We start from the raw sequence: 14,285 nt of genomic DNA on the forward strand, positions 1-14,285 counted from the left end.
CTCCCTCCTGGCTGGGGGGGACGAGGTTGTCCCCTATACTATGCGTCATGTCTGGGCAGATGTCTGGGGTGGGTGGGCTTGTGGAGGTGGTGGGTGGGGGTTGGGAGGCTGCGCTGGCCCGGTCTGGGAGGGGGATCGGGGAGGGGAAGGCGTGACCACCTAATCGTGGGAGGTGGGGGCGGGAGAGCGGAAGACACTGCACCTCACGGAGGGGGGTGGAGAGACACTACACAAGTGGAGTGGGCGAGCGGGAGACACTACACTCATTGGGGGGGAGGCACTACACTCAGGGGGTGGGGGGGAGGGTTGATGTGGCACGTAACACTTGGATAATTTCCTTTTTTCACTAAACACTGGTGAATGTGTCCTGGCTCACTGGGTGTGGTGCTCTCAAAACGATACTCACAATGGTCCAGTCACCACAGGACTGGACTCGACTTATCTTTTTCAAGCACTTATTGGCACACTGGTGACCCAGTCTCTTGACCCCACCACATGTGTCCTTCCACCCTTTCCTGGTGAGGGAGCCGTAGGGCGTGTGACGTGTGTGGGCGTGGGCTGACGGTGGGCGTGGGGTGGCGGTGGGCGTAGGGTTGCGTGGGGTGACGGTGAGCGTGGGGTGCCGGTGGGCGTAGGGTTGCGTGGGGTGATGGTGGGCGTGGGGTGCCGGTGGGAGTGGGGTAACAGTGGGCGTTGGGTGACGATGCGTGGGAGGTGATGGTGGGCGTTGGTCGACAGTGGGCGTTGGTCTACAGTGAATGTGGGGTGGACGATGGTCGTCGGGTCAGCCGCCGGGAGAGGGTAGCTGGGTGGGCTGGCGAGGCCAGCCCACCCAGCCCACATATATATATATATATATATATATATATATATATATATATATATATATATATAAAAGTTTGTGAGGGTACCACCTCTGGTGCCAATGTGGGGACCCATAGCCTCGGAGAAGAAAATAAAAAGTATTCAGAGGAGACCTTGTGGTTTCTCACTGAACACTAATATTATCTTCTCCTACCACCCCCATTCTTTTGTATGTACACATATATATTTACTTTATTTGAACTTTGTTACAAAAAAGGAGTTACATATGGGTTACAAAGATGGTTATCATAGGTTGTCGAGTTCCTCCAGATCCTCAGATTTCGGGCAGGAACCCTGGATGCAGTGCGCATTTCCCCTCTGTATCGCCACACTGAGGTGCTGGAAAAGAAAGCTTGCAGCTCTTGGGTCCCTTGTTGTTTCAATGAGCCTAGAACCCAGTTCCTTCAAAAAACTGGTAGCACTTTTACCCCAGGCGCCGAGTGTCTCAGAAGCAATGGGGACACAATTGTAGTGGTGATCCAGTTCACTATACTTACGGGATTTGGCTGCTTCCCTGTGGGTGGCAGCGCCACCTGGTTGTGCAACACTGAGGTTAATGTAGGTGTTAGCCAGGGTTGATACATATACATATATTGATATATATATATATATATATATATATATATATATATATATATATATATATATATATATATATATATATATAATATATATATATATATATATATATATATATATATATATATATATATATATATATATATATATATATAATGTCGTACCTAGTAGCCAGAACGCACTTCTCGGCCTACTATGCAAGGCCCGATTTGCCTAATAAGCCAAGTTTTCCTGAAATAATATATTTTCTCTAATTTTTTTCTTATGAAATGATAAAGCTACCCATTTCATTATGTATGAGGTTAATTTTTTTTTATTGGAGTTAAAATTAACGTAGATATATGACCGAACCTAACCAACCCTACCTAACCTAACCTATCTTTATAGGTTAGGTTAGGTTAGGTTAGGTAGCAGAAAAAGTTAGGTTAGGTTAGGTAGTCGAAAAACAATTAATTCATGAAAACTTGGCTTATTAGGCAAATCGGGCCTTGCATAGTAGGCTGAGAAGTGCGTTCTGGCTACTAGGTACGACATATATGTATATATATATATATATATATATATATATAGGCCCGATTTGCCTAATAAGCCAAGTTTTCATGAATTAATTGTTTTTCGACTACCTAACCTACCTAACCTAACCTAACCTAACTTTTTTGGCTACCTAACCGAACCTAACCTATAAAGATAGGTTAGGTTAGGTTAGGTAGGGTTGGTTAGGTTCAGTCACATATCTACGTTAATTTTAACGCCAATAAAAAAAATTGACCTCATACATAATGAAATGGGTAGCTTTATCATTTCATAAGAAAAAAAATAGAGAAAATATATTAATTCAGGAAAACTTGGCTTATTAGGCAAATCGGGCCTTGCATAGTAGGCTGAGAAGTGCGTTCTGGCTACTAGGTACGACATATATATATATATATATATATATATATATATATATATATATATATATATATATATATATATATATATATATATATATATATATATACATATATATATATATATATATATATATATATATATATATATATATATATATATATATATGTCGTACCTAATAGCCAGAACGCACTTCTCAGCCTACTATTCAGGGCGCGATTTGCCTAATAAGCCAAGTTTTCATGAATTAATGTTTTTTCGTCTACCTAACCAACCTAACCTAACCTAACCTAGCTTTTTTTGGCTACCTAACCTAACCTTACCTATAAATATAGGTTAGGTTAGGTTAGGTAGGGTTGGTTAGGTTCGGTCATATATCTACGTTAATTTTAACTCCAATAAAAAAAATTGACCTCATACATAGAGAAAAGGGTTGCTTTATCATTTCATAAGAAAAAAATTATAGTAAATATATTAATTCGGGAAAACTTGGCTTATTAGGCAAATCGGGCCTTGAATAGTAGGCTGAGAAGTGAGTTCTGGCTACTAGGTACGACATATATATATATATATATATATATATATATATATATAGGGGGGTACCACCACTGGTGCAATTATAGGGACCCACAGCCTCAGAGAAGGGAACACAGAGCATTCAGGGAAAAACTTGCCATTTAACTCTGAATATGAAAGAGTGTTCTCTTCTATTACCACCTATATATATATATATATATATATATATATATATATATATATATATATATATATATATACACACACACACACACACACACTCACAAATCAAAATCAAAGATGGCCGCCGCCACCACCCCCACTGAGAATGTACACACACCAACAGATGAGGGTTTCAAAGGATTCTCAACACAAGATATAAGGAAAGGAGGTGTTCTTGGCAGGTTAGAGATAATTGAGGATATGCAAAAGAAGTATGAAGAAAAAGTGCTTAAATTGGAAGAGGACAATGGAGCTCTTTGGAGTGAGCTTTGCACTCTAAAAGGGAGTATGATGCAACAAGGTAAGATTATTACTGCATTAACAGACAAGGTAACAAATCAGGAGGAGCAAATCAAGGAACTAGTGAAAGAAAATGAGGCATGGAAAGTGAAGTGTGGTGACTTTGAAGAAATAAACAAGAAAATAGACTCATATGGTGAACAACTCCAAGCAAGCCTAAGGGCTAACATAGAGTTAGGTAAGGATCTCCAACTGGAAACTTCACTGACAACTCACATAGAGGAAGTGAATAAAGAAATAGAAAAGTATAAAGAAGAAATAAAAGCGACATATGCTGAAGTTGTAAAAGAGAAAGAGACTATCAAAGAAGTGTGTTCGGAAGTTAAAACCAGAAATGACCAACAAGAAGCAGAAATTAGGCAAGCAATTAGGAAAGAATTGGTTACCAACAGTAAACTGGTACAAAACACTGCAGATAGAACTAAGTCCATAATCATGGACTTCGAGCGGCAGAAGAGATGAAAATCATAGAGAAAATAGTAGGTTTAAGAGAAGGCTCAAAGGAAAATGTCAGTGATTTAGAAGAATAGGAAAATATGAGAAAGAAAAGAACCGCCCCTTAAGGGTGACGTTTAATGGAGTGAAAAACATGATGGAAGTGCTAAGAAAGGCCAGGAAACTGCAGAGTGATGAGATTGGCAAATTTTGGTCAATAAGACAAGACCTCTCCAAGGAAGACAGAGAAAAGCTGAAAATGAACCTAATTGAGGCAAAACGTCTAAATGGGGATAGAAATGAAGAAGACAGAAATTCTTTTTTTTACAAAGTGACAGGGACTGGAAAGCTTGTGGAATGGTACATAAAAACAAAGCAGCAAAATCAGTAGTGGAAGGGGGAGTAAAGAGCAGAGGAAAAGGGAACATGTTCCTGAAAATTGTATATACCAACATAGATGGAGTGAGGTCAAAAACTTTGGAGTTGCAAGATATAATCCAGCTTAGGGTCCCAGATATTGTTGCATTATCAGAGACGAAACTTGAAGGAAATATAATAAATGAAGTCATATTCCCAAGAGGCTACTCAGTTTGGAGATGTGACAGGAAAACTAGGAAGGGAGGAGGAGTGGCTGTACTGGTGAAAAAACACCTGAAGGTAAAAAGAGTTAATATTTGAAAACCCTCGAGATATTGACATAATGGCATTGCAGGTCTGGAATCAGGATGATAAGCTGATAATTGTAAATACCTACAGCCCACCAGCAAGCAACACATGGACAAAGGAAGAACTGGATGACAAACGAGAGGGCCTCATAATGGTCATGAGAGATATTATTGTACAAGCAGATAAAGATAAATCACGACTGTTGATACTGGGGGACTTCAACTTTAGAGCAATAGACTGGGAGGCCTATTAAGCAAGAACGGAGGACTTTTGGACATGCAGATTTGTGAACCTCATTCTGGAGACATTCTTGTATCAACACATAAAGCAAGCCACAAGAATGAGGGAAGGAGATATACCGTCAGTACTGGATCTAGTATTCTCCAGGAAAGAAGAAGAGATTTTTGACATCCAGTACCTTCCTCCCTTGGGAAAGAGTGATCACGTCCTGTTAGACATTAAATATGCTTTAAGATATCATCTAGAAGAAAATGGGGACATTGAAACAGTTGATAAACTCGATTTAAGGAGAGGCAACTATGGGGAACTTCGAAATTTTTTTAATGAGTGTAATTGGACAGAATTGTTGCACACACACACAGACAAAAAGGTGACACCCCTAGGGTCAACACTTGCAGCAGAGGAGCTCCAGCATATTTCAACAATCCTAAGTATTGTAGTACAGGTTGATGGTAGTGAGTGGTGTCCCAGAGAACATAAAGGTATAGTGCTCTTGAAAAATAGGTGAGATAACAGGAAAGTGCTAAGGGAAGTGAAAAATCGGATGAGAAAAAGTTGCCCTAGTGTTTACAGTGCAGAGAAGAACATTCAAGATGGCCACTGGCAAGGGGAAAAACAAAACAGAGCTTGATTTTGAGGGATTCAATGAAGAAAGCATTGATATTAGTAGTCTACATAACAAGTTGGTAAATTTAGATACTATAGTGAACTCTCATGTAGAAATAATTAGTAAATTGAAAGAAAGTAATGACCATTTGAATAGCAAAGTTTTATGTCTTGAGGGTTTAGTGAAAGACTTGCGCAAGGATAAGAATCAATTGGAAACAAATTGCAAAGCCATGGAAGAAGAAAATAAACTCTTAAAAATAGCTTTGGAAGAAGTTAAAGTAAATTTAAACAGAAATGACTACAATAGGTTAGGCAAGGAAATTCAACAGGAGAAACAGCTTTTGTCAGCACAGATGGAGGAAGTTACACAGGGAATAGAACAGTGCAAGAAAGATATGCAACTCACTTATGCACAAGTGGCCAAGGAGAAGGAAAAAATAGAAGAAGCAGTAAAGGAAGTCAAACACTGCAGCAACCAAGATAAAACAAACATTAGGCTAGAAGTGAGGAAAGAATTGGCATCTAACCCGAAGTTGGTGCAAAACACAGTTGATCGGAGTAAGTCCCTGATCATTTTTGGCTGCAAAGAAAAGGCGATAACATCTAGGTCAGAAAGAGCTGTAGAAGAAGCTAAAGTAGTAGATAAAATTGTTGGCCTCGTGGAAGGTCTTACAAACAGAGAGAATGTGTGCGACTACAGGAGAATAGGCAGGTACGTAAAAGGGAAAGATCGACCTTTGAGGATCACCCTAAACGGTGCCAACCAGATGGAAGAAGTACTAAGGAATGCTAGAAAATTGCAAAGGGATGAGGATGGGAAAGGGTGGTCGTTAAGACGAGATCTTTCAAAAGAAGATAGAGAGAAGCTGAAACTGAACCTCGCCGAGGCAAAACATTTAAATGAGAGCAGGAATGAAGAAGAAATAAATTCTTTTTTCTACAAAGTGATAGGGGTAGGCAAACCAGTAAAGTGGTACATAAAGGCAAACCAACAAAATCAATAGAGAGAGGGGGAGTGAAGAATAAGGAGAGGGGGAACAAGTTCCTGAAGATTGCATACACCAACATAGATGGAGTGAGATCGAAGATACTGGAGTTAAGTGATGTAATACAGCTGCAGACACCAGACATTGTTGCACTCACGGAGACAAAACTTGAAGATGTAATTTTAAATGAGGTCATATTCCCAAGGGGCTACTCAATTTGGAGACGGGACAGAAAAATTAGGAAAGGCGGTGGCGTTGCTGTGCTGGTAAAAGAACACCTAAAGGTGAAGGAAATAATGACTGCCAATCCACAAGAAGTTGACATAATAGCACTAGAGATCTGCTATGAGGATGATAAACTAATGATGATAAATGCATATAGTCCACCGCCAAGCAGCACATGGTCAAAGGAGGAGCTAGATAGTAAATGTGAAGGTCTTATAACAATAATGAGAGAGATTATAGCGAGAGCGGATAACGATAGATCACGACTGTTGATAGTCGGTGACTTCAACTTGAAATCCATAGACTGGGAAGCATATGAAGCTAAAACAGAAGATTTTTGGACCTGTAAATTTGTAGACCTCATCCTGGAAACATTCTTGTATCAACATGTTAAACAAGCTACGAGGATGAGGGAAGGGGACGTTCCCTCCATGCTAGATTTGATATTTACCAGGAAGGAGGAAGAGATATTTGACATTCAGTACCTTCCTCCCTTGGGTAAAAGTGACCATGTCTTTTTGGGAATAAAGTATGCAATGCGTTATAAGCTGGAAGAAAATAAGGAGGTTGAAGCAGTTGAAAAACCAGACTTCAGGAGAGGACATTATGGTGACCTTAGAAATTTTTTTAGTGAGTATAATTGGACAGACTTGATGCTAGGCAAGGAAGTGAATGAGATGTATGGCAAGTTTTGTGAAATATATGATAAAGGCACAAAAAAATTTATACCAAAACAGAGATGCAGAACTAGGAAACAGGATTGGTTCAATAGAAATTGCGAGAGGGCTAGAGACCGAAAGACACAAAAATGGAATCAATACAGGAAGAGGCCGAACCCCCAAACATACCAGCGATACAAAGATGCGAGAAACAACTACACGGCAGTGAGGAGAGAGGCAGAAAGAAATTTTGAAAAAGGGATTGCGGACAAATGTAAAACAGAACCAGGTCTATTCTATAAATTCATAAACAACAAATTGCAGGTAAAGGATAATATTCAGAGGTTGAAAATGGGAAATAGATTCACGGAAGATGAAAAGGAAATGTGTGAAACACTAAACGAAAAGTTCCAAAGTGTGTTTGTACAAAATGAAATCTTTAGGGAACCAGATACAATAAGAATTCCAGAGAACAACATAGAACACATAGAGGTGTCTAGAGACGAAGTGGAAAAAATGCTCAAGGAGCTCGGTAAGAACAAAGCAGCTGGCCCAGATGGCGTTTCACCATGGGTTCTGAGAGAATGTGCATCTGAGCTCAGCATTCCACTTCACCTGATCTTTCAGGCATCCCTGTGTACAGGAATCGTAGCAGACGGGTGGAAACAGGCTAACATAGTTCCAATCTACAAAAGTGGCAGCAGGGAAGACCCCCTCAATTATAGACCTGTATCATTGACAAGTGTAATAGTGAAAGTATTGGAAAAACTAATCAAAACTAAATGGGTAGAACACCTAGAGAGAAATGATATAATATCAGACAGACAGTATGGTTTTCAATCTGGAAGATCCTGTGTATCGAATTTACTCAGTTTCTATGATCGAGCCACAGAGATATTACAGGAAAGAGATGGTTGGGTTGACTGCATCTATCTGGACCTAAAAAAGGCTTTCGACAGAGTTCCACATAAGAGGTTGTTCTGGAAACTGGAAAATATTGGAGGGGTGACAGGTAAGCTTCTATCATGGATGAAAAATTTTCTGATAGAAAAATGAGGGCAGTAATCAGAGGCAATGTATCAGAATGGAGAAATGTCACAAGTGGAGTACCACAGGGTTCAGTTCTTGCACCAGTGATGTTTATTGTGTACATAAATGATCTACCAGTTGGTATACAGAATTATATGAACATGTTTGCTGATGATGCTAAGATAATAGGAAGGATAAGAAATTTAGATGACTGTCATGCCCTTCAAAAAGACCTGGACAAAATAAGTATATGGAGCACCACTTGGCAAATGGAATTTAATGTTAATAAATGTCATGTTATGGAATGTGGAATAGGAGAACATAGACCCCACACAACCTATATATTATGTGAGAAATCTTTAAAGAATTCTGATAAAGAAAGAGATCTAGGAGTGGTTCTAGATAGAAAACTATCACCTGAGGACCACATAAAGAATATTGTGCAAGGAGCCTATGCTATGCTTTCTAACTTCAGAATTGCATTTAAATACATGGATGGCGATATACTAAAGAAATTGTTCATAACTTTTGTTAGGCCAAAGCTTGAATATGCAGCTGTTGTGTGGTGCCCATATCTTAAGAAGCACATCAACAAACTGGAAAAGGTGCAAAGACATGCTACTAAGTGGCTCCCAGAACTGAAGGGCAAGAGCTACGAGGAGAGGTTAGAAGCATTAAATATGCCAAAACTAGAAGACAGAAGAAAAAGAGGTGATATGATCACTACGTACAAAATAGTAACAGGAATTGATAAAATCGACAGGGAAGACTTCCTGAGACCTGGAATTTCAAGAACAAGAGGTCATAGATTTAAACTAGCTAAACACAGATGCCGAAGAAATATAAGAAAATTCACCTTCGCAAATAGAGTGGTAGACGGTTGGAACAAGTTAAGTGAGAAGGTGGTGGAGGCCAAGACCGTCAGTAGTTTCAAAGCGTTATATGACAAAGAGTGCTGGGAAGACGGGACACCACGAGCGTAGCTCTCATCCTGTAACTACACTTAGGTAATTACACTTAGGTAATTACACACACACAACAACAACAACTCCAAGCAAGCCTAAGGGCTAACATAGAGCTAGGTAAGGATCTCCAACTGGAAACTTCACGGACAATTCATATAGAGGAGGTGAATAAAGAACTAGAAAAGTATAAAGAAGAAATAAAAGCGACATATGCTGAAGTTGTAAAAGAGAAAGAGACTATCAAAGAAGTGTGTTCGGAAGTCAAAACCAGAAATGACCAACAAGAAGCAGAAATTAGGCAAGCAATTAGGAAAGAACTGGTTACCAACAGTAAACTGGTACAAAACACTGCAGATAGAACTAAGTCCATAATCATTTTTGGATGTTTAGAGAAGGAAATTTCATCTAGGGTGGACCGAGCGGCAGAAGAGATGAAATTCATAGAGAAAATAGTAGGTTTAGGAGAAGGCTCAAAGGAAAATGTCAGTGATTTTAGAAGAATAGGAAAATATGAGAAAGAAAAGAACCGCCCCTTGAGGGTGACGTTTAATGGAGTGAAAAACATGATGGAAGTGCTAAGAAATGCCAGGAAACTGCAGAGTGATGAGATTGGCAAATTTTGGTCAATAAGACAAGACCTCTCCAAGGAAGACAGAGAAAAGCTGAAAATGAACCTAATTGAGGCAAAACGTCTAAATGGGGATAGAAATGAAGAAGACAGAAATTCTTTTTTTTACAAAGTGACAGGGACTGGAAAGCTTGTGAAATGGTACATAAAAACAAAGCAACAAGATCAGTAGTGGAAGGGGCAGTAAAGAGCAAAGGAAAAGGGAACATGTTCCTGAAAATTGTATATACCAACATAGATGGAGTGAGGTCAAAAACTTTGGAGTTGCAAATCTGACTCTGTAATCAGACACATCATTAGTACTGGGACTAGGGAACCTCACTTACAGGCTTAGACACAAACGTCCACCTATCCACTCCATAGATGGCGTTGCTGTCTAAGCGCCACCTCACCAGAGGTCAGCAGCGGCTATGTTACGAGCTGATTGAGACGGGAATCCAGCACCTGTGGCCGGTATATCCCGTCCTCACTAGATGGCGTTGTCCATTTGGAGTGGGTTTCGGGAGCGGACTCACAGATGGCGTTGTCGTCACTGCTCCGTGCTCAAGCATTTTAAAACTAAATTGTAAAGGCAAGCATTTTAAAACTAGTCCCATAATAAAAGCACAATATATAGAATTATAACACTATCGCTCACCGGGCAGGCGTGCGGTAAACTTAGGGGGGTAAACTTAGGGGATCATGTACCGAGCGTGCGGGTAAGCGCGCGATGACACCTAAATGTGTAATACTCGTTTCAGCTTTCTTACCTTAATTCTCATGCTAACGTCACTCATTTTGGCATCATTGTGTTCGCAATTAAATTCCCTACAGGTGTGTATAAATATAATGTCCAAAAGCCTGCTGTGACTCCCAACAGCAAAGCCTAATGTCGGCAAAAGTTACCCGTGAGCGCACAAAATCAGTAACATGTGCATACTCGTTCCATTTTTCTCACCTTAATTCTCGTGCTACGTCGCTCGTTTTGGTATCATTGTGTTCGCAATTAAATTTTCTATAGATGTGTATGAATATAATGTACAAAAGCCTGGAGTGCCTCCCCGCAGAAAAGCCTAAAGTTACCCGTGAACCAGCACCAATTTGTACACTGCAACCTAATGTGTATACTCGTTCAATTTGATAACATCAAATTTCGTGTTACGTCTTTCATTTTGGTATCAAATTGTTCGCAATAAAAAGGCGCTTATTTTAAAACTAGTCCCATAATAATAGAGCAATAACTAGAATTTTAACAAATATTTTAATTCTGGACGCTCATCATCACAAATTTATTTATATCTTTCCAGTGTTCTGACATAAATTTTTGTGTTACTTCTTTCATTTTGGTATCAAATTGTTCGTGACATAAAGGCGCACACTTTAAAACTAGTCCCAACATAATAGCATAATAAATAGAATTTTAACTAATATTTTAAAATTTCGACCAAAAACCTATTTATAATCATATAAGTGTTTGGACATCAAGTTTCATGTTACATCTTTCATTTTGGTATCAAATTGTGCGCATTTTAAAGGCGCTTATTTTGATACTATCCCTAGGTCGATTGGATAAAAAATTAATTTTATACAAATATTTTTTGTAGTGGACGCAAGTCCGGTCCACAGTTAGGATTCAAGAGAAAAATAATGGACGCAAGTCCAGTCCAGAGTTACAGATAGTGTTAACAAATATTTAAAAATTTTGACCAAAAACGTATTTATAATCTTTCAAGTGTTCTGACATGAAGTTTTGTGTTACATCTTTCATGTTGATATTAAATTGTGCGCACTCTAAAGGCGCTCATTTTGAAACTATGCCAAAGTCAATCTGATAGAAAATTAATTTTATACAAATATTTTTTGTATTGGACGCGAGCAGTGTCCAAAGCTAGGACATGAGAGAAAAAAAGTGGACACGAGGGGTGTTCAAAGAGAGCGATAGAGTTAATTTTCACATAATTCAAATATATTTTTGCCCAGCCCCAGCTTATACCCCCATTTACAGCCCAGGCTGTAGCAGTATAAGGGTTAAACGCTTGTTTTTTATTTCAGGTTGTCAAGCGCATGCGATTTTTGGCATCCAGCGATGAGGATGAAGACCTTACATCAGCTAAGAAACAGCAGTTAAATGATCACGATAGTGCCTCAGAAGATTCATTTAATGTGCTGGAAGAGGGTATTATTGAAAAGTTTGTAGATATGTGGGAAAAGGTCTATACATTTGTAGATAAAATGGTGAGTACTGTTGCTGTATTTACTTGCTTTTACTGTACTTGTATTATTGTATACAGTGGAACCTCTATTAACGAGTGGCTCTATTAACGAGTTTTTCCAGTAATGAGCAAGCCACTCGCAGCAAATTTGTCTCTATTGACGAGCTCGCCTCTATTAACGAGTGAAACCACATGGCGCTTCCTAGCGTCTCGCGGGTTCTCGCAAATTCTCGGACGCCTCCGACGCCAGTGTTGTTGTTGTATCTCACACGACAAGCATCCCTCTGGATATATTTGAGCTTTACTTTGGGTTTTTAGTGGTTTTGCGACTACAATTTGTAACACACGATGTCTCCAAAGAAGCTGCTTGCTAAAGATAGTGTTGTCAAGAGGAAGAAAGACACAATTACTGTGGATTTAAAGAAGGAAATTATAGCAAAGCATGAGTGTGGTGTCTGTGTGATTGATCTCACAAGGAAGTATGGCAGGTCCTCATCAACAATTTACACCATTAGTAAGGGAATGAGGAGGTAAGGGAGGATGCTGCCTCTTCCACTGAGATCAGGGAAGTGTTTGGAATGTTTGAAAAGGTGAACGCATTCTTGGAAAAGCTGCCCTGATAAAGCAGTGAGAACCCGGTGTGTGAAAATGTTTAATTAATTTATCACTTTGTGATAACACTTTATGAAAGTGTTATCACTTTCGCAGGTATATGTCGCTTGAACGTGACACTTTTTTCTCTTGAATGCACCCAAACACCGTGCTCAAGTATCATTTGAGCAAATATTTCTATAAAATCCAATTCTTATCCGATCGACTAGGGGATTGTATACATGTTTGCCATGAAATTTCCGTTTTCTTTAATAACCACATTGCCTATTTGAGAAAACGGCATTGTATTGTATCTTCGTGGTAAGACTATTATATTGTTGACACAACGAGTGTAACCAACATAGTTTTTTATTTGGTGCTGGTCTAACGCATCCTTGTGTGACATTTGAAATGAAATTTGGGTGAAAGTTCCCAAGAAGAGAGAGTCCGCCTGACTCAGAGGTGGATTCTCCTTCCACACCATAACCCCTCTCATCCTTCCCACCTCCCCATCGTCTCCCTGAAGCCAGCAACTACTCTTCATAAGGTAAAGTAAATATTAAAACACTACAACAAAACATTTATATGTACATGTGCAATATTATATTTACATAAAAAAAAGTCATACAAGTATGGATGTTTTTGGGAGTGGAACGGATTAAATTTATTTCCTTTATTTTAAATGGGGAAATTTGTTTCCAAAGACGAGTTTTCCAGGTAACGAGCTCGGTGCCAGAACGGATTAAACTCGTTAATAGAGGTTCCACTGTATAACTAAATGCATAAAAAAACAGTGTTAAATGTAATGAATCACCATTTTCTGGGTGAGACCCGAAGGCTTCCCGGAGCTATCCAGGATGATATGTATAATATTAGACTTTGACATCAGTCAGTGTGAATGGAGTTCCAGGCCTACCGGGGACCATGGCCAGAACCTGGCCCCCTCAGAGAGGTACGAGGAGTAATGGCCCCATAGAAATGCACATGTGATTTTGGAGCATTCTATATCTGCCATCGACCGGGACAGGCACCCAGAAAGGTAAGCGCCTCAAAGCAAACCCTTATGATGGTGAAACCAACAAAAATGACAAAACAAGTGGACAGAACTCCCCCAATTAAAAATGAACAAACGAGCATGACGTTACACGGGCTGCGCCGCATGTCTGCGCAGCTCCCCCCCTCCCCGGGAGGGAAAAGGGGGAGCCCCAGACCCCTTTGCTGGCGATCCACACTTCAGTTCCTCTGAGCTGGGGAGGAGTTGACTTGGGGTCTTGGGTCCCATTTGACCCTGCTTAGGTGTTGGTACCCTCGGCGCAGGGCTTGTTGTTACAGAGAAAGTTGTTTTCCTTCCCCCCCCCCCCCCCCCTCCTTCCTGTACGAGTTTGATATGAGTTCAACTCCTCCCCCGGGTTCAGTTCCGGGTTCCAGGTTCCCTTGGGTGCCTCGGTTCCCTCCTTCTGGAGGTTTTCAGCCTCCCGCATCCCGCTGCGGGAGGTGTGGGAGGCCCTTGCGGCTTACTTTCTGTGAGATCCGGATTATACCTCGATAATGGATCCTTCTTCTTTTGAGTTTGGCTCCTCTTTTTCCTTACTGGGTGCATTACGAGGTGCCAGAGTCTTCCTGGCTGGCAGACTGCCCTGTCTTTTCGTTGAAGGCATGGCATACATTTAGTCGGACCCGCATGCTTG

The 14,285-nt window shown here is 40.1% G+C and overlaps 1 protein-coding gene across 12 annotated transcripts in view; it reads left to right on the top strand.

Annotated features, from left to right (window-relative positions):
* The window catches only part of LOC123765217 (uncharacterized), a 321,546-nt gene that overhangs the window by 190,829 nt on the left and 116,432 nt on the right, over positions 1-14,285 (top strand). For all 12 annotated transcript variants that reach the window (XR_011230261.1, XM_045753688.2, XM_045753689.2 and 9 more), the window contains one exon: positions 11,846-12,028. Coding sequence is in view for 11 of the 12 variants with exons in the window: in XM_045753688.2 (XP_045609644.2) it covers positions 11,846-12,028 (183 nt within the window). In the remaining variant the exon portion in view is untranslated. The remainder of the gene's footprint in view (positions 1-11,845; positions 12,029-14,285) is intronic.

Source organism: Procambarus clarkii, chromosome 33, assembly GCF_040958095.1.
Source record: "Procambarus clarkii isolate CNS0578487 chromosome 33, FALCON_Pclarkii_2.0, whole genome shotgun sequence".
Lineage (NCBI taxonomy): Eukaryota > Metazoa > Arthropoda > Malacostraca > Decapoda > Cambaridae > Procambarus > Procambarus clarkii.